We start from the raw sequence: 20,843 nt of genomic DNA, 5'->3' as shown, positions 1-20,843 counted from the left end.
CACAATGTCCATCTCCCTCCGTTCCCCGTACACAATGTCCATCTCCCTCCATTCCCTCTACACAATGTCCATCTCCCTCCGTTCCCCGTACACAATGTCCATCTCCCTCCGTTCCCCGTACACAATGTCCATCTCCCTCCATTCCCCGTACACAATGTCCATCTCCCTCCGTTCCCTGTACACAATGTCCATCTCCCTCCGTTCCCCATACACAATGTCCATCTCCCTCCATTCCCCGTACACAATGTCCATCTCCCTCCGTTCCCCATACACAATGTCCATCTCCCTCCATTCCCCGTACACAATGTCCATCTCCCTCCATTCCCCGTACACAATGTCCATCTCCCTCCATTCCCCATACACAATGTCCATCTCCCTCCATTCCCCGTACACAATGTCCATCTCCCTCCGTTCCCCGTACACAATGTCCATCTCCCTCCATTCCCCGTACACAATGTCCATCTCCCTCCGTTCCCCGTACGCAATGTCCATCTCCCTCCGTTCCCCTCCACAATGTCCATCTCCCTCCGTTCCCCGTACGCAATGTCCATCTCCCTCCATTCCCCGTACACAATGTCCATCTCCCTCCGTTCCCCGTACGCAATGTCCATCTCCCTCCGTTCCCCGTACACAATGTCCATCTCCCTCCGTTCCCCATACACAATGTCCATCTCCCTCCATTCCCCGTACACAATGTCCATCTCCCTCCGTTCCCCATACACAATGTCCATCTCCCTCCGTTCCCCATACACAATGTCCATCTCCCTCCGTTCCCCATACACAATGTCCATCTCCCTCCGTTCCCCATACACAATGTCCATCTCCCTCCATTCCCCATACACAATGTCCATCTCCCTCCATTCCCCATACACAATGTCCATCTCCCTCCGTTCCCCGTACACAATGTCCATCTCCCTCCGTTCCCCATACACAATGTCCATCTCCCTCCATTCCCCGTACACAATGTCCATCTCCCTCCATTCCCCATACACAATGTCCATCTCCCTCCATTCCCTCTACACAATGTCCATCTCCCTCCGTTCCCCGTACACAATGTCCATCTCCCTCCGTTCCCCGTACGCAATGTCCATCTCCCTCCGTTCCCCGTACGCAATGTCCATCTCCCTCCGTTCCCCGTACACAATGTCCATCTCCCTCCGTTCCCCGTACACAATGTCCATCTCCCTCCATTCCCCGTACACAATGTCCATCTCCCTCCATTCCCCATACACAATGTCCATCTCCCTCCATTCCCTCTACACAATGTCCATCTCCCTCCGTTCCCCGTACACAATGTCCATCTCCCTCCGTTCCCCGTACACAATGTCCATCTCCCTCCATTCCCTGTACACAATGTCCATCTCCCTCCGTTCCCCATACACAATGTCCATCTCCCTCCATTCCCCGTACACAATGTCCATCTCCCTCCGTTCCCCATACACAATGTCCATCTCCCTCCATTCCCCGTACACAATGTCCATCTCCCTCCATTCCCCGTACACAATGTCCATCTCCCTCCATTCCCCGTACACAATGTCCATCTCCCTCCATTCCCCATACACAATGTCCATCTCCCTCCATTCCCCGTACACAATGTCCATCTCCCTCCATTCCCCGTACACAATGTCCATCTCCCTCCATTCCCCGTACACAATGTCCATCTCCCTCCGTTCCCCGTACACAATGTCCATCTCCCTCCATTCCCCGTACACAATGTCCATCTCCCTCCGTTCCCCATACACAATGTCCATCTCCCTCCATTCCCCATACACAATGTCCATCTCCCTCCATTCCCCGTACACAATGTCCATCTCCCTCCGTTCCCCGTACACAATGTCCATCTCCCTCCATTCCCCGTACACAATGTCCATCTCCCTCCATTCCCCATACACAATGTCCATCTCCCTGCGTTCCCCGTACACAATGTCCATCTCCCTGCGTTCCCCATACACAATGTCCATCTCCCTCCATTCCCTGTACACAATGTCCATCTCCCTCCGTTCCCCGTACACAATGTCCATCTCCCTCCATTCCCCATACACAATGTCCATCTCCCTCCATTCCCCGTACACAATGTCCATCTCCCTCCATTCCCCGTACACAATGTCCATCTCCCTCCATTCCCCGTACACAATGTCCATCTCCCTCCATTCCCCGTACACAATGTCCATCTCCCTCCGTTCCCCATACACAATGTCCATCTCCCTCCATTCCCCTCCACAACCTCCATTCCCCGTACACAATGTCCATCTCCCTCCATTCCCCGTACACAATGTCCATCTCCCTCCAATCCCCATACACAATGTCCATCTCCCTCCGTTCCCCACACACAATGTCCATCTCCCTCCGTTCCCCGTACACAATGTCCATCTCCCTCCGTTCCCCGTACACAATGTCCATCTCCCTCCGTTCCCCGTACACAATGTCCATCTCCCTCCATTCCCCGTACACAATGTCCATCTCCCTCCATTCCCCGTACACAATGTCCATCTCCCTCCATTCCCCGTACACAATGTCCATCTCCCTCCGTTCCCCGTACACAATGTCCATCTCCCTCCGTTCCCCGTACACAATGTCCATCTCCCTCCATTCCCCGTACACAATGTCCATCTCCCTCCGTTCCCCATACACAATGTCCATCTCCCTCCATTCCCCGTACACAATGTCCATCTCCCTCCATTCCCCGTACACAATGTCCATCTCCCTCCATTCCCCATACACAATGTCCATCTCCCTCCGTTCCCCATACACAATGTCCATCTCCCTCCATTCCCCGTACACAATGTCCATCTCTTTCCATTCCCCGTACACAATGTCCATCTCCTTCCATTCCCCGTACACAATGTCCATCTCCCTCCATTCCCCGTACACAATGTCCATCTCCCTCCATTCCCCGTACACAATGTCCATCTCCTTCCGTTCCCCGTACACAATGTCCATCTCCCTCCATTCCCCGTACACAATGTCCATCTCCCTCCGTTCCCCGTACCCAATGTCCATCTCCCTCCGTTCCCCGTACACAATGTCCATCTCCCTCCATTCCCCATACACAATGTCCATCTCCCTCCATTGCCCATACACAATGTCCATCTCCCTCCATTCCCCGTACACAATGTCCATCTCCCTCCGTTCCCCGTACCCAATGTCCATCTCCCTCCGTTCCCCGTACACAATGTCCATCTCCCTCCATTCCCCATACACAATGTCCATCTCCCTCCATTGCCCATACACAATGTCCATCTCCCTCCATTCCCCGTACACAATGTCCATCTCCCTCCGTTCCCCATACACAATGTCCATCTCCCTCCGTTCCCCGTACACAATGTCCATCTCCCTCCATTCCCTGTACACAATGTCCATCTCCCTCCATTCCCCGTACACAATGTCCATCTCCCTCCATTGCCCATACACAATGTCCATCTCCCTCCATTCCCCGTACACAATGTCCATCTCCCTCCATTCCCCGTACACAATGTCCATCTCCCTCCATTCCCCATACACAATGTCCATCTCCCTCCATTCCCCATACACAATGTCCATCTCCCTCCATTCCCCATACACAATGTCCATCTCCCTCCATTCCCCGTACACAATGTCCATCTCCCTCCATTCCCCGTACACAATGTCCATCTCCCTCCATTCCCCGTACACAATGTCCATCTCCCTCCATTCCCCATACACAATGTCCATCTCCCTCCATTCCCCGTACACAATGTCCATCTCCCTCCATTCCCCATACACAATGTCCATCTCCCTCCATTCCCCGTACACAATGTCAATCTCCCTCCGTTCTCCGTACCCAATGTCCATCTCCCTCCGTTCCCCGTACACAATGTCCATCTCCCTCCGTTCCCCGTACCCAATGTCCATCTCCCTCCGTTCCTCAGGCACAATGTCCATCTCCCTCCGTTCCCCGCACACAATGTCCATCTCCCTCCATTCCCCATACACAATGTCCATCTCCCTCCGTTCCCCGTACACAATGTCCATCTCCCTCCGTTCCCCGTCCACGATGTCCATCTCCCTCCGTTCCCCGTCCACGATGTCCATCTCCCTCCGTTCCCCGTCCACGATGTCCATCTCCCTCCGTTCCCCGTCCACGATGTCCATCTCCCTGCATTCCCCGTCCACGATGTCCATCTCCCTGTATTCCCCGTACACAATGTCCATCTCCCTCCGTTCCCTGTATAGAGTGGCCATCTCCCTCCATTCTCTGCACGTACATGTGAGTGCCTCAGAGCCTCTTATACACCTCTATTGTATCTGCCTTCCCCACCAACCCGGGCGTCATGTTCCAGACACCTACTCGTCCCTGTGTAAAAAAGAAAATCTGCCCCTCACGTGTCCTTTGAATTTTCCCCTTCTCACCTGAAATGCGTGCCCTCTGGTATTAGACATTTCCATTCTGGGGGAACAGATATCGTTTGTCTGCTCTATAATCTCATAATCTTAGAAACCTCTGTCAGGTCTCCCCTCAGCCACTGGCACTCTGGAGAAAACAACCCAAGTTTGCCCAGCCTCTCCTTGTAGCTCACGCCCTCTAATCCAGACAACATCCTGGTGAACCTCTTCAAAGACTCCATATCTTTCTTAGGAGTCCAGCAGCCCAGATGTGGCCTGTATTCCTCGAAAACCTTCCTATCCATGTACCTGTTCACGTCTTAAATGTTGTTAATGTTCCAGCCTCAGCCACTTCCTCTGGCAGCTCGTTCCATAGACGGATCACCCTCTGGGTGAAACAGTTGCCCCTCGGGCCCCTATTGAATCTCTCTCCCCTCTCACCTTAAACCTGTGCCCTCTGGTTCTTGATTGCCCAGCCCTGTGGGAAAAGACTGTGCACTTTCACCCTATCTGTGTCCCTCGTGGTTTTATACACCTCTGTAAGGTCACCCCTCAGTCTCCTACACTCCGAGGAATAAAGTCCCAACCTGTCCAACCTCTCTCCGTAACTCAGTCTCTCAAGCCCCGGTAATATCCTCGTAAATCTCTGCACTCTTTCCAGCTCAATGGCATCTTTCCTACAGCAGGGTGACCAGAACTGAACACAATACTCCAAGTGCGGCCTCACCAACGTCTTGTACAACTGTAACATAACGTCCCAACTCTTGTACTCAGTGCCCTGACTGATGAAGGCCAGCGTGGCAAATGTCTTCTTCACCGCCCTGTCTACCTGTGACTCCACTTTCAGGGAACCATGTCCCTGTACCCCAGAGCCACCTGTCCTACAACACTCCCCAGGGTCCCTGGCTACCTGTAACTCCACTTTCAGGGAACCATGTCCCCGTACCCCAGGGTCCCTCTGTTCTACAACACTCCCCAGGGTCCCTGTCTACCTGTGACTGCACTTTCATATAGAATATTCTGCATGTTTAAGAGCTGAGAGGACCCCGGTCAGACCCCACTTAGAGTGCTGTGCACTTTTCTGATCACCTCACTACAGGAAGGATGTGGAAACTATAGAAAGGCTGCAGAAGAGATTTACAAGGATGTTGCCTGGATTGGGGAGCATGCCTTACTGGGCCTTTTTCCCTTGGAGTGACGGAGGATGAGAGGTGACCTGATAGAGGTGTATAAGATGATGAGAGGCATTGATCGTGTGGATAGTCAGAGGCTATTCCCCAGGGCTGAAGTGGCTAGCACGAGAGGGCACAGTTTTAAAGTGCTTGGAAGTAGGTACAGAGGAGATGTCAGGGGTAAGTTTTTTACTCAGAGAGTGGTGAGTGTGTGGAATGGGCTGCTGGCGACAGTGGTGGAGGCGAATACGATAGGGTCTTTTAAAAGGCTCCTAGATGGCTACATGGAGCTCAGAATAATAGAGGGCTATGGGTAAACCTGGGTAATATATAAAGTAAGTACATGTTCAGCACAGCATTGTGGGCCGAAGGGCCTGTATTGTGCTGTAGGCTTTCTGTGTATCTGTGTTTCAGGGAACTCCTGGGTCCTTTGGTTCTGTAAGACTCCCCAGGTCCTTATCAGATGGAATAGTGCCAAACAAACACCCCCCACCCACTGCTTGCTGACGCCCTGTCTGGTCTGTCTCCCTCCATGTAGTGAGCCACAGGATTATGACTACGAGACAATCCGTAACATCGACCCATACAACACGGACTTCTGCAGCAGCGTCAAGGATGGGATGAAATATTGGAACATGACGGTACAGTGGTGGCTGGCCACATACATCTATCATCGTGCCCCCGTCAAGGCCAAGCTACTGAGGTGAGTGCCCACTGTCCAACTGCCGTCTCTCCCAGTCTCACTCACCGGAGACTGCCGCCTCTCCCAGTCTCACTCACCGGAGACTGCCGTCTCTCCCAATCTCACTCACCGGAGACTGCCGTCTCTCCCAACCTCAGTCACCGGAGACTGCAATCTCTAACAGTCTCACTCACCGGAGACTGCAATCTCTCCCAGTCTCACTCACCGGAGACTGCCGTCTCTCCCAGTCTCACTCACCGGAGACTGCCGTCTCTCCCAGTCTCACTCACCGGAGACTGCATCTCTCCCAGTCTCACTCACCGGAGACTGCAATCTCTCCCAACCTCAGTCACCGGAGATTGCAATCTCTCCCAGTCTCACTCACCGGAGACTGCAATCTCTCCCAGTCTCACTCACCGGAGACTGCCGTCTCTCCCAGTCTCACTCACCGGAGACTGCTATCTCTCCCAGTCTCACTCACCGGAGACTGCCATCTCTCCCAGTCTCACTCACCGGAGACTGCCGTCTCTCCCAGTCTCACTCACCGGAGACTGCCGTCTCTCCCAGTCTCACTCACCGGACACTGTAGTCTCTCCCAGTCTCACTCGCCAGAGACTGCCGTCTCTCCCAGTCCCACTCACCGGAGACTGCCGTCTCTCCCAGTCTCACTCACCGGAGACTGCCGTCACTCCCAGTCTCACTGGCCAGAGACTGCCGTCTCTCCCAGTCTCACTGGCCGGAGACTGCCGTCTCTCCCAGTCTCACTGGCCGGAGACTGCAATCTCTCCCAGTCTCACTGGCCGGAGAATGCCATCTCTCCCAGTCTCACTCGCCGGAGACTGCCGTCTCTCCCAGTCTCACTGGCCGGAGACTGCCGTCTCTCCCAGTCTCACTGGCCGGAGACTGCCGTCTCTCCCAGTCTCACTGGCCGGAGACTGCAATCTCTCCCAGTCTCACTGGCCGGAGAATGCCGTCTCTCCCAGTCTCACTCGCCGGAGACTGCCGTCTCTCCCAGTCTCACTCACCGGAGACTGCCGTCTCTCCCAGTCTCACTCACCAGAGACTGCAATCTCTCCCAGTCTCACTCACCGGAGACTGCCGTCTCTCCCAGTCTCACTGGCCGGAGACTGCCGTCTCTCCCAGTCTCACTGGCCGGAGACTGCCGTCTCTCCCAGTCTCACTGGCCGGAGACTGCAATCTCTCCCAGTCTCACTGGCCGGAGAATGCCGTCTCTCCCAGTCTCACTCGCCGGAGACTGCCGTCTCTCCCAGTCTCACTCACCGGAGACTGCAGTCTCTCCCAGTCTCACTCACCAGAGACTGCAATCTCTCCCAGTCTCACTCACCGGAGACTGCCGTCTCTCCCAGTCTCACTCACCGGAGACTGCCGTCTCTCCCAGTCTCACTCACCGGAGACTGCCGTCTGTCCCAGTCTCACTCACCGGAGACTGCAATCTCTCCCAGTCTCACTCGCCGGAGACTGCCGTCTCTCCCAGTCTCACTCACCGGAGACTGCAATCTCTCCCAGTCTCACTCACCGGAGACTGCCGTCTCTCCCAGTCTCACTCACCGGAGACTGCCGTCTCTCCCAGTCTCACTCACCGGAGACTGCCGTCTCTCCCAGTCTCACTCGCCGGAGACTGCCATCTCTCCCAGTCTCACTCGCCGGAGACTGCCGTCTCTCCCAGTCTCACTCGCCGGAGACTGCCGTCTCTCTCAGTGTCACTCACCGGAGATTGCCGTCTCCCCCAATCTCACTCACCGGAGACTGCAATCTCTCCCAGTCTCACTCACCGGAGACTGCCGTCTCTCCCAGTCTCACTCACCGGAGACTGCAAAGTCTCCCAGTCTCACTCACCGGAGACTGCCGTCTCTCCCAACCTCAGTCACCGGAGACTGCAATCTCTCCCAGTCTCACTCACCGGAGACTGCAATCTCTCCCAGTCTCACTCACCGGAGACTGCCGTCTCTCCCAGTCTCACTCACCGGAGACTGCCGTCTCTCCCAGTCTCACTCACCGGAGACTGCAATCTCTCCCAGTCTCACTCACTGGAGACTGCCGTCTCTCCCAGTCTCACTCGGAGACTGCCGTCTCTCCCAGTCTCACTCACCGGAGACTGCAATCTCTCCCAGTCTCACTCACCGGAGACTGCCGTCTCTCCCAGTCTCACTCGCCGGAGACTGCAATCTCTCCCAGTCTCACTCACCGGAGACTGCTGTCTCTCCCAGTCTCACTCGCCGGAGACTGCCGTCTCTCCCAGTCTCACTCGCCGGAGACTGCCGTCTCTCCCAGTGTCACTCACCGGAGACTGCCGTCTCTCCCAATCTCACTCACCGGAGACTGCAATCTCTCCCAGTCTCACTCACCGGAGACTGCCGTCTCTCCCAGTCTCACTCACCGGAGACTGCAATCTCTCCCAGTCTCACTCACCGGAGACTTCCGTCTCTCCCAGTCTCACTCACCGGAGACTGCAAAATCTCCCAGTCTCACTCACCGGAGACTGCCGTCTCTCCCAGTCTCACTCACCGGAGACTGCCGTCTCTCCCAGTCTCACTCACCGGAGACTGCAATCTCTCCCAGTCTCACTCACCGGAGACTTCCGTCTCTCCCAGTCTCACTCACCGGAGACTGCAAAATCTCCCAGTCTCACTCACCGGAGACTGCCGTCTCTCCCAGTCTCACTCACCGGAGACTGCCGTCTCTCCCAGTCTCACTCACCGGAGACTGCAAAATCTCCCAGTCTCACTCACCGGAGACTGCCGTCTCTCCCAACCTCAGTCACCGGAGACTGCTTTCTCTCCCAGTCTCACTCACCGGAGACTGCCGTCTCTCCCAGTCTCACTCGCCACAGACTGCTGTCCTCCCAGTCTCACCCACTGGAGACAACCATCACTGTACCCCTCCCTATATCACCTTCATCAGCGACACTGTCACCTCCCTCAGTGACTGTCTCTGCCATTTCTTCCCCTTTCAATCTACACCCCCACCTCGTCTCACTCTCTCTCCACAAACACTTTTCATCGTTTTAAAACTTTTATTTTTTTTCTCCCACGCACTTCCCCTCTCCCCGCCCCCTCCTCTCTCTCCTCTCCCCCTTTTCTCTGTCCTCCCCCAGGATCGGCTGGACCATGTTCGTCAGTGCTTTCTGGCATGGCCTGCATCCCGGATACTACCTGAGTTTCCTGACCATCCCGGTGTGCCTGGCAGCGGAGGGGGCGATGGAACGAGGAGTGCAGGCACGCCTGGGGGCTGGCTACCCCCTCCGCGCCTACAGCTGGCTGCAGTGGTTCTGGAAGATGCGTGCCTACGACTACATGGCGGCTGGCTTTGTCCTGCTGACGCTGCCCGACACGCTGGCTCACTGGCGCCTGCTCTACTTCTACCAGCATCTCCTCTGCCTGGCTTTCTTCATTGTGGGCTACGCCCTCACCCCCCGGTCCCAGTCCGGGGGAATCCGACCCCCACCACCCCTGTCTGCTACCCCCATCCCCTTCACCCCTCCGCCTCCTGCCTCCCCCAGACCCGAAGGTCAAGAGCGAGGGGGGGTTCGCCGGCGGGGGTCCCAGAGGGAGGAGTGAGAACATTTTATGTGGTCAGTGGGGTGGGGAACTACAATTCAGGGCAGTGGATCTCTTGGGAATGATGATAGGGTGCACACTGTTATGTCCACCCCTCCACCCAACTACTTCCTGTTGGTGAGGCTCTATCCATTCAGTACAGGCTCTGCCATAAAACTAAAGCCTCTGTTGCCACTAACTCTGCCCCTCTATCCTTGTCCCACCCCTCCTTTCTCCCAGAGAAACCCCAGCCCGACACCCAGAATTAAAGCCTTTACCACTAACCCCTCCTCTCTCCTCAAAACCTTGCCCATTTTCCCCTGGCCTCTCCTGTCTCCTGTACCCCAGCCACCATTTCATGGTAAATCTGCCCCTTGTTCTTATAATCCCACCCCTTTACACTTACCACACCCACTTCAACCCAATGAATCCCCTCCCACCCACCTGCTGAAACCCCGTCCCCACCCACTGTCCCAATGAAGCCCAACTTTTCCCCCTATCTCCACCCACCATCCCCTGTAACCCGTAAACACCCCTCCCCTCCACCCTCCACTCTGGGTCCTGCAGGTTGTCCATCTGTTCCCCCGCCCCACCTGACCACCGAACACCCCCGACATCTTGTTTGTGCTTCCACCGTCCTCGTCCTCGTCCTCACACTCCACCCCCACACTTCACTGTTGTTCCTGTACTCCCAGCATGTGCCTGCTTCAGGTGGGCCTATCCTCCAGGTCGATCTGCTTAAAACGGTCAACAACTCCTCTGTCCTGAAAGCCCCTCTACAATTGCCAGTAATCAACGTCCCCATGACCCCAGGGTTAGTGAGAGAGGGGGTGGCATATCAGCCAGGGTTCCTGTTCCCCATCACTGCCCAGTGACCCTGGGGTTGTGGGAGTCCCAGCACAGGAGTGACATATATCACTGTGTATTGTTCTATATTTTTGTGTGTGTGTGAGTTACATTGTTCATCTGGAGCCAGTGCCTTGGTAACCATGATTGGTCAGGTGCTGCCCAGTTTCTCCTTGTCTCTGCCTCACTCTGCACCCAGATGCCCTGTATCCACAACTGTGTGTGTGTGTGAGAGAGAACTCACCGGCACCCCAGTCTCCCACTTCTGAGCTGCCTCTGTGTGTAAAACACTGAATCTGCACTAGCATTGTCTCTGCCCTTATCTCCCTATGCCTGTAACATTGTATCAGCACAGCCGTCTCCACCTACGTGTGTGCGTACCGCGTCAGTACAAGCGAACCCTGTGACTGTTGTCTTGTAGAGAGTGTGTGTGTGAGAGAGACTGTCTGCAAGGAGGTGGTGCCACGCTGGGTCTCTCTGCCTGTGTGTGTGTGTGTGTGAGAGAGAGAGACAGTCGCTGAATATTGCCAATCTGAGTTATTTACTATTTTGTATGTTTTTTTAATATATAAAATATATAAAGAAGATTGTGACTTTTGTGTTGGTGTTATATTGCTATAGCTCAGGGTCCTCTGTTCCTTCTCAGGTGGGGCAGATGTGTGTACTGTGGTACTGAAGCATTACGTCTCATATTCACCAGTGCTGTTACTGAAGGAGGGGTGCACGGGGGTGGTGTCGGGGTGGGGGTGGTGGTGCGGTATATGCCAGTTTGCAGAAGACATCAAAATCAGTAGTGTCGTTGATACTGAAGACAGTTTTCGGGCTTTACAGACCTGGGAGGTGGGCCAAGGGATGGCAAATGCAGTTTAATTTGGATCAATTTGTGAAGATCTGACAGCTCAATATTCCGGGGTTCTGATTTAGACGTGACAGTGGGAGGGATTGAAGGAGGAGGGATTGCGTTACTAGTCAAGGAATATGTCACCAAAGTGCTCAGTCAGGACAGACTGGAGAGTTTGTGTGAGAGGTGGAACTGATATGACCACATTAATGGGGCTATATTACAGACCACCCAACAGTCCGAGGGATTTGGAGAAACAAATCTGTAGAGAGAGAGCAGACTGCTGTAAGAAACACAGGTAGGTAGAGTAAGTGATTTTAACTTCCCACATATTGGCTGTGACTGTAATATACTGTAAAAGGACTACATGGGATAGAATTTTCAAATGTGTTCAGAAAAGTTTTCTTGATCAATTCGTATAAGTCCCAACACAAGAGTGTGCAACACTTGATCTGCTATTAAGGAACGAGACAGGGCAGGTGACAGAAGTTTGTGTAGGGAACACTAGTGATCACAATGCCATTCATTTCAAAGTAAATATGGAAAAGGGGAGGTCTGGTCTGTGGACTGAGATTCTAAATTGGAGAGAGGCCAATATTGATGGTATCAGAAAGGATCTGGCAAGTGTGGATTGGGACAGTCTGTTTCCTGGCAAATGTGTACTTGGAAAGTCAGAGTCCTCTAAAGTCCTAATTTGGGAGTGCAAAGCTTGTTTGTACCTGTCGGAATAAGAAGTAAAGACTTCAGGTGTAGGAACCTTGGTTTTCAAGCGATATTGAGGCCCTGGTTACGCAAAAAAAAGATGTGCATAGCAGGTTTAGGCAGGAAGGAACAAATAAAGTGCTTATGGGGTACAGGAAGTGGAAGAGAACACTTAAGAAATAAATCAGGAGGGCTAAAGGAAGACATGAGGTTGACCTAGCATATAAGATGAAGGAGAATCTGAATGGACTGTACAGATATGTTCAGAGCAAAAGGATTGCAAGGGACAAAATTGGTCCTCTGGAAGATCACAATGGTAATCTATATGGGGAGCTGGACACGAAGTCTATAGAAGTGAGGCAAAGCACCATCGAATTCATGAACACTATACAGATTACAGAGGAGGAGGAGGTGTTTGCTGTCTTGAGGCAAATTAGGGTGGATAAATCTACAGAGCCTGATAAGGTGCTCTCTCAGATGCAGAAATTGCTGGGGCTCTAGCAGAGCCCCACTAAATCATCCTTAGTGACAAGAAAGGTGTTAGAGGATTGTTGTTCCACTGTTTAAGAAAGGTTCTATACTTAAACCGGGAACTTATAGGCCAGTGAGACTGACATCAGATGTGAGGAAGTTATTGGAAGGTACTCTGAGGGGTCAGACGTGTGAGCATTTTGATAGATGTGGACTTCTTGAGGATACTTTACTTTTATACTTTATTGTCGCCAAACAATTGGTACTAGAACATACAATCATCACAGTGATATTTGATTCTGTGCTTATATTAAAAATAGTTAAAATGAGTAAATATTAAAAATTTAAATTATAAATCATAAATAGAAAAATGAGAAGTAAGGTCGTGCAAAAAAACCGAGAGGCAGGTCCGGATATTTGGAGGGTACGGCCCAGATCCGGGTCAGGATCCGTTCAGCAGTCTTACCACAGTTGGAAAGAAGCTGTTCCCAAATCTGGCCATACGAGTCTTCAAGCTCCAGAGCCTTCTCCCGGAGGGAAGAGGGAGGAAAAGTGTGTTGGCTGGGAGGGTCGTGTCCTTGGTTATCCTGGCAGCACTGCTCCGACAGCGTGTGGTGTAAAGTGATACACTTTAGTCGGATAGTCGGCATAGCTTCCTGTATGGTAGGTTATGTCGAGCCAATCTTAAAGAGTTTTTCAAGGCAGTTTCTAGGAAGGTTGTTAAAGGCAAGGCAGTAGATGTTGTCTATTTGGACTCTAGCAAGGCACTTGCCAAGGTCCCACGTGGGAGGTTGGTCAAGGAGGTTCAGTTGCTTGGCATTCAGGATGAGTAGTAAACTGGATTAGATATTGGCTTTGTGGGAGAAGTCAGAGAGTGGTAGTAACTAGTTGCCTCTCTGACTGGAGGCCTGTGACCAGTGGGAGTGCCACAGGGATCAGTACTGGGTCTGCTGTTTGTCATCTATGCCCAATGAGATTAATTAGATCAACAAACTTGAGAATGGCATTAAGTTTGAGGGTGTATGGGCTGCAGGGAAATCTATCAGAGTTCGCAGCTGGAATTTAACGTGGACAAGTGTGAGGCATGGCACTTTGGTAGACCAACCAGAGTAGGTCATACACAGGGAACAGTAGGGCAGCAAGGAGCATGGTATAACAGGGGCATCTGGGAATTCATTGAAAATGATGTCATAAGTAAACAGGGCCATAAAGAAAGCTTATGAGTACAGGAGATGGGATGTTATATTGAAGTTGAAAACATGTTGGTGAGGCCTAATTTGGAGTATTGTCGCAATTTTTGTCACCTACCTACAGGGAAGCTGTAAATAAGGTTGAAAGGGAACAGAGAAAATTTATAAGGATGTTGTCAGGTCTGTAGGACCTGTATATGGATGGATTGAATAGATTAGGACTTTATTCTTTGGAATGTAGAAGATTGAGTGGAGATTTGATAGAAGTCCACATGGCTTTCTCTCCCCACTCCCATTTTCTCCTTGTACTGCGTATCCAGTGATCCATCAATTAAATTGATAAAGTTTGCAACAGGCTCTAATGGGGACATCTCTATTTCCCTCGTTAGGGGGAGAGAGAGCTGGTGGTATGTTGAATTACTGGGTGAACAAGTAGTCTTTGGGGGTTTTGCAAGTTTGTGTCCTCATTGATGCTTGAGTGTTTGCTGGGGGGGGGGGGTGCCAATGTTTTTTTTGTTGGTGGGGGAGGGGGGGTTGTTGCTTATGCCGGGGGGGGGGTTAGCTGGGGGGGCTTTGGGGTTCTAACATTTTAACTCACTCATTCTTTGAGGCACTCCTCTGTTTTCATGGATGGTTGTGAAGAAAAAGAATTTTGGGTGTATATTGTATACATTTCTCTAACATCAAATGTACCTTTGAAACCAAATGTCAGCTGACTAATCATCAAATCCAAATATCACCAGGAAGCAAACAAGTTAATGACCTGGTACGGAGCCAGCAAAATGAGGCTAAATGCCCTCAAAACTATGGAGATACATATTGACTTCTGGAGAAAATTGTCCCCTCTCCATCCATTCAAAATCTACAGCTCCAAGAACATTCAGATTTCTGGCCAGTGTTAATTTGCAGGAATGCGTGGGAGAATCATAAACCTTTATGAGTGAAAACCTCGGCAGAGCACAGTCACTTCTTTTGGTAATTGGTAACATTGCATCTTGCCCAGAACGTCCCGAGGTAATTCTACACCGTCATCACAGTGACCACCCTCTCACTGTGAATCAACTTTAATAACCCCGGCATACGTCAGCAAGTTTGGTAACTTCCCGGCAGCAGTATGCCATAATATACAAAAATAAAATAAATAAGACAATTGTAGTATATATGATATCAAATAGTTAAATTTAAACTAATGCAAAAACAGAAATAATATTTAATAAGTAATGAGGTAGTGTCCATGGGTTCAATGTCCATTTAGGAATCGGATGGCAGAGGGGAAGAAGCTGTTCCTGAATCGCCGAGTGTGTGCCTTCAGGCTTCTGCACCTCCTACCTGACGGTAACAATGAGAAGAGAGCATGTCCTGCGTGTTGAGAGCCTTTAATAATAAATCTCAGGATTATTACCGGTGCCACGTGCTAGCCAGAGTTGGAATAGCAGGATAGCTAGAATGAATATGTGGCGTGAGCGGTGGTGCAGGAGGGAGGGTTTCAGATTCTTGGGGCATTGGAACCGCTTCTGGGGGAGGTGGGACCAGTACCACCCGGACAGTCTACATCTGGGCAGGGCTGAGATCAATGTCCTAGGGAGATTGTTTGCTAGTGCTTTAAACTAATATGACAGGGGGATGGGAACCCACACAGAAAAGAAGAGGGAAGTGATGCAGAGACCAAAACTAGAGTTAGTGAAGGAAGAAGTAAGAGTAGAGTGCATAAAAGTGAAAAGCAAAAATCGCATAGGTCACTAGATTCTAAAAGGAACATGAGCATAAGGCACTTTATCTAAATGTCCGTAGTATTAGAAACAAGGTTAGTGAACCTGTGGCACAGATCAGTACCAAGGCATATCGATTTAGTGGCCATTACAGAAACCTGGTTGCAAGGTGGAGGTGACTGGGAATTAAATATCCAAGGGTGTCAGGTAATACGGAAAGATAGGCAGGAGGGCAAAGGAGGTGGAGTGGCGGTCTTGATTAGGGATGAGATCAGGGTGATTGTGAGAGATGATATAAGATCTATGGAGCAGAATGTTGAGTCCATCTGGGTAGAGATTAAGAATAGTAAAGGGAAAAAATCACAGGTGGGTGTTGTCTATCGGCCACCTAATAGAAATATTGCAGTGACAGAGGCGATTAACCAAGAAATAACTGAGGCTTGTAAGAACGGAATGGCAGTTATCATGGGGGATTTTAACTTCCACATAGATTGGGTGAATCAAGGAGGTCTTGAGGAGAATTTCATAGAACGCATCCGTGATGGCTTTCTTGAGCAGCATGTTAGTGAACCTACAAGGGAAAATGCTATCTTAGATCTAGTCCTGTGCACTGAGACAGGTAAGATTAACGATCTTGCAGTCAGGGATCCTCTTGGAAAGAGTGATCACAGTATGATTGAATTTCGCATTCAGATGGAGGATGCTTGAACAAGGGAGACTACAACGAGATGAGGGAGGAGTTGGCTAATGTGGATTGGGAGCACAGGCTATTTGGTCGGACAGTTGAGGAACAGTGGAATACTTTCAAAGAGATTGTTCACAGTGCTCAGCAAAAGTATATTCCAGTCAAAAGTAAGGACAGCCGGTGAGGGGAGAGCCAGCCTTGGATACCTAAGGAAATAAAAGATAGTATCAAATTAAAAGCTTATGTGTACAAAGTCGTAAAGAGTAGTGGGAGACTGGAGGATTGGGAAAACTTTAAAAAGCAACAAAGAAAAACTAAACAAAAAATAAGGAAATGGAAGATAGAGTATGAAAGTAAATTAGCACAAAATATAAAAACAGATAGCAAAAGTTTTTATAAATATATAAAGTGGAAGAGAGTAGCTAAAGGTCCCTTGGAAGACGAGAAGGGGAAATTGATATTGGGTGATAAGGAAATGGCTGAGGCACTGAATGACTATTTTGTGTTGGTCTTCACGGTGGAGGACACATCTAGTATGCCAAAGAAGGATGTTATGGATGAAATGGGAGGTGAGGACCTCGATAAAATCACTGTCACTAAAGAGATAGTGATGAGCAAACTAGAGGGACTGAAGGTAGATAGGTCCCCTGATCCTGGTGGGATGCATCCCAGGGTGCTGAGGGAATTGGCAGAGGTTATAGTAGACGCATTGGTAATCATTTATCAAAACTCTCTAGACTCTGGGCAGGTCCTGGCAGATTGGAAGACAGCAAATGTCACGCCACTTTTCAAAAAAGGATGTAGGCAAAAGACGGGCAACTATAGGCCAGTTAGCTTAACATCTGTAGTCAGGAAAATGCTTGAAGCTGTCATTAAGGAAGAAATAGTGAAACATTTAGAAAGAAGTGGTTCCATTAGACAGACGCAGCATGGATTCAGAAAGGGCAGGTCCTGTTTGACAAACTTGCTGGAGTTCTTTGAGGACATAATGAGTGCAGTGGATAGAGGGGAACAGGTGGATTTCCAGAAGGTGCTCGATAAGGTGCCACACAAGAGACTTATAAATAAAATATGGATGCATAGAGTCGGAGGAAGTGTACTGGCATGGATAGTGGATTGGTTAACCAATAGAAGGCAGAGAGTTGGTATAAATGGGTGTTTCTCCGGTTGGCAGTCAGTGGTGAGTGGGCTGCCGCAGGGGTCAGTGCTGGGCCCGCAGCTGTTTATCACTTACATTGAAGATTTGGAAGAGGGGACTAAGTGTAGTGTAGCAAAATTTGCTGATGACACTAAACTGAGTGGAAAAGCAAATTGTACAGAGGATGTGGAGAATCTGCAGACGGATATAGATAGGTTAAGTGAGTGGGCCAAGGTCAACGTTGGTAAAAGCAAGATCATCCACTTTGTAAGGAATAATAGAAGAGCAGATTATTATTTAACTGGTGAAAGATTGCAGCATGCTGTTGTGCAGAGGGAATTGGGAGTGCTTGTTCATGAATCGCAAAAAGTTAGCTTGTTATTAAGAAGGCAAACAGAATGTTGGCCTTCATTGCTAGAGGGATTGAATTTAAGAGCAGGGAGGTCATGCTGCAACTATACAGGGTACTGGTGAGGCCGCACCTGGAGTACTGTGTGCAGTTCCGGTCTCCATACTTGAGGAAGGAAATACTGGCTTTGGAGGGAGTGCAGAAGAAGTTCATCAGGTTGATTCCCGGGATGAAAAGGTTAACCTATGAGGACAGATTGAGTTGACTGGGACTACACTCTCTGGAATTCCGAAGAATGAGAGGGGATCTTATAGAAACATACAAAATTTTGAAAGGGATAGATAAGATAGAAGTAGGAAAGTTGTTTCCATTGGTAGGTGAGACTAGAACTAGGGGACATTGCCTCAAGATTCAGGCGAGAAGATTTGGGACGGAGATGAGGAGAAACCGTTTTGCCCGGAGAGTGGTGAATCTGTGGAATTCTCGGCTCGGGGAAGCAGTTGAGGCTTCTTCACTAAATATATTTAAGATACAGTTAGATAGATTTTACATAGTAAGGGAATTAAGGGTTATGGGGAAAAGGCAGGTAGATGGAGCTGAGTTTATGGACAGATCAACCATGATCTTATTGAATGGCGGGGCAGGCTCGATGGGCCAGATGGCCGACTCCTGCTCCTATTTCTTACGTTCCTATGTAATAATGGAAGTGTCCTTTCTGAGACACTGCTCCTTGAAGATGTCTTGGATACCATGGAGGCCAGTACCCACAATGGAGCCGACTAATTTTACAACTTTCTGTAGCTTCATTCTACCCCGTGCATTAGCTGCCCCCCGCCCCCATACCAGGCAGCGAAGTGGCCTGTCGGAATGGTCTCTACGGTTTGTGCATCTATAGAAGTTTTCGAGTGTTTTAGTTGAAAAACCAATTCTCAAAATCCTTCTGAAATACAGCTGCATCGATTTGCTCCGGAGAAGGCCCTGGTGCTCTGGGTGTTCACGGAGGAATGTGAGGGAAATCTAACCTGGGTCAGATTTTCACAGGGAGTGACAGGAACCTTGGGGAGTGTTGTAGAACAGAGGGACCCAGGGGTACGGGGACATGGTTCCCTGAAAGTGGAGTCACAGGTGGACAGAGACCCTGGGGAGCGTCGTAGAACAGAGGGACCCAGGGGTACGGGGACATGGTTCCCTGAAAGTGGAGTCACAGGTGGACAGAGACCCTGGGGAGCGTCATAGAACAGAGGAACCCTGGGGTACGGGGACATGGTTCCCTGAAAGTGGAGTCACAGGTGGACAGGGGCCCTGGGGAGCGTCGTAGAACAGAGGGACCCTGGAGTACGGGGACATGGTTCCCTGAAAGTGGAGTCACAGGTAGACAGGGGCCCTGGGGAGCGTCGTAGATCAGAGGGACCCTGGGGTACAAGGAGATGGTTCCCTGAAAGTGGAGTCACAGGTAGACAGGGCGGTGAAGAAGATGTTTGCCACGCTGGCCTTCATCAGTCAGGGCACTGAGTACAGGAGTTGGGACGTTATGTTACAGTTGTACAAGACGTTGGTGAGGCCGCACTTGGAGTATTGTGTTCAGCTCTGGTCACCCTGCTGTAGGAAAGATGCCATTGAGCTGGAGAGAGGGCAGAGGAAATTTACGAGGATGTTATTGGGATTCGAGGGACTGAGTTATGGAGAGAGGTTGGACAGGTTGGGACTTTATTCCTCGGCGTGTAGGAGACTGAGGGGGGCCTTACAGAGATGTATAAAACCACGAGGGGCACAGATAGAGTGAAAGTGCACAGTCTTTTTCCCCCAGGGCTGGGCAATCAAGAACCAGAGGGCACAGGCTTAAGGTAAGAGGGCGAAAGAGATTTAATAGGGACCCTAGGGGCAACTTTTCACCTGGAGGATGATCCGTCTCTGGAACGAGCTGCCTGGGGAAGTGGTTGAGGCTGGAACATTAACGACATTTACAAGGTACTTGGACAGGTACACGGATAGGAAAGGACACGGGAATGGGGGATTTGTTCCCGATGTGTGTGTTCACAGTCCGGGACCGGGAGTGGGAGAGACCAGGGAATCTCCGCCCTCTTCACCTGGACACGCCCCGGAACCTTCGCCCCGTTCACCTGGACACAGCCGGAACTAGTCGGCCGGTGGTTGTCTCAGACCCACGGTCACGGTCTCACCTGCGGCTTCCCCCGTCACCCTGTCCCGGAGCCGGCCTCGGCCTGTGACCCCCGGCGGCGGACCGAGACCCCGATCAGCGCAGAGACAGGAGGCCTCTGTGCCCGTTCAGAGCGAACGATGCAGTGGGGAGCGGGAGATTATCCTGAGAGAGGCCGAGCAGGTAGGTGGGAGCGCCGGGGGGAGAGCAGATCCTCACCGAGGCGGGACCCCTCCGTGCCCGAAGCTCCCTGTCCCACCGTGTGAGGAGCTCCCTCACCGCCCCGCCCCACCGTCCGCGGAGCTCCCTCACCTCAACATCCCACCGTCCGCGGGGCTCCCTCACCTCAACATCCCACCGTCCGCAGGGCTCCCTCACCTCAACATCCCACCCTTCGCGGCGCTCCCTCACCGCCCCATCCCGCCGTCCGCGGCGCTCCCTCACCGCCCCGTCCCACCGTCCGCGGAGCTCCCTCACCTCAACATCCCACCGTCCGCGGGGCTCCCTCACCTCAACATCCCACCGTCCGCGGGGCTCCCTCACCTCAACATCCCACCGTCCGCAGGGCTCCCTCACCTCAACATCCCACCCTTCGCGGGGCTCCCTCACCGCCCCGTCCTACGTTCCGCTGGGCTCTCTCACCTCCCCATCCCACCGTGGGAGGAGCTCCCTCACCGCCCCATCCCGCCGTGTGAGGAGCTCCCTCACTGCCCCATCCCGCCATCCGCAGCGCTCCCTCACTGCCCCATCCCACCGTGCGAGGAGCTCCCTCACCGCCCATCACTCTGTGCGTGGAGCTCCCTCACTGCCTCCACTACAACAGCCTGGAGCGCTCTCTGCCCATCCTGGGATTGCGCCGTGGAAGGTTTCCCGGGCACAGGCCTGGACAAGGTTGTATGGAAGACCGGCAGTTGCCCAGGCTGCAAGTCTCCCCTCTCCACGACACCGATGTTGTCCAAGGGAAGGGCATTAGGACCCATACAGCTTGGTACCGGTGTCGTC

At 51.7% G+C, this 20,843-nt stretch overlaps 2 protein-coding genes across 2 annotated transcripts in view; both read left to right on the top strand.

Annotated features, from left to right (window-relative positions):
• The window catches only part of mboat7 (membrane bound O-acyltransferase domain containing 7), a 77,681-nt gene extending 66,490 nt beyond the window's left edge, over positions 1–11,191 (top strand). The window contains exons 7-8 of the mRNA XM_072246343.1: positions 6,052–6,216; positions 9,311–11,191. Of these exons, the coding sequence (XP_072102444.1) occupies positions 6,052–6,216; positions 9,311–9,773 (628 nt within the window). The 3' untranslated portion in view covers positions 9,774–11,191. The remainder of the gene's footprint in view (positions 1–6,051; positions 6,217–9,310) is intronic.
• A 7,359-nt stretch (positions 11,192–18,550) lies between these two features.
• Positions 18,551–20,843, top strand: part of LOC140190183 (uncharacterized) — a 73,699-nt gene continuing 71,406 nt past the window's right edge. Inside the window, exons 1-2 of the mRNA XM_072246696.1 lie at positions 18,551–18,562; positions 19,724–20,024. Of these exons, the coding sequence (XP_072102797.1) occupies positions 18,551–18,562; positions 19,724–20,024 (313 nt within the window). The remainder of the gene's footprint in view (positions 18,563–19,723; positions 20,025–20,843) is intronic.

The sequence above is a fragment of the Mobula birostris genome, chromosome 29 (genome assembly GCF_030028105.1).
Source record: "Mobula birostris isolate sMobBir1 chromosome 29, sMobBir1.hap1, whole genome shotgun sequence".
Taxonomy (NCBI): domain Eukaryota; kingdom Metazoa; phylum Chordata; class Chondrichthyes; order Myliobatiformes; family Myliobatidae; genus Mobula; species Mobula birostris.
Note: the sequence above shows the minus strand (reverse complement) of the source record. Positions and strands in the feature narration are given on the sequence as shown.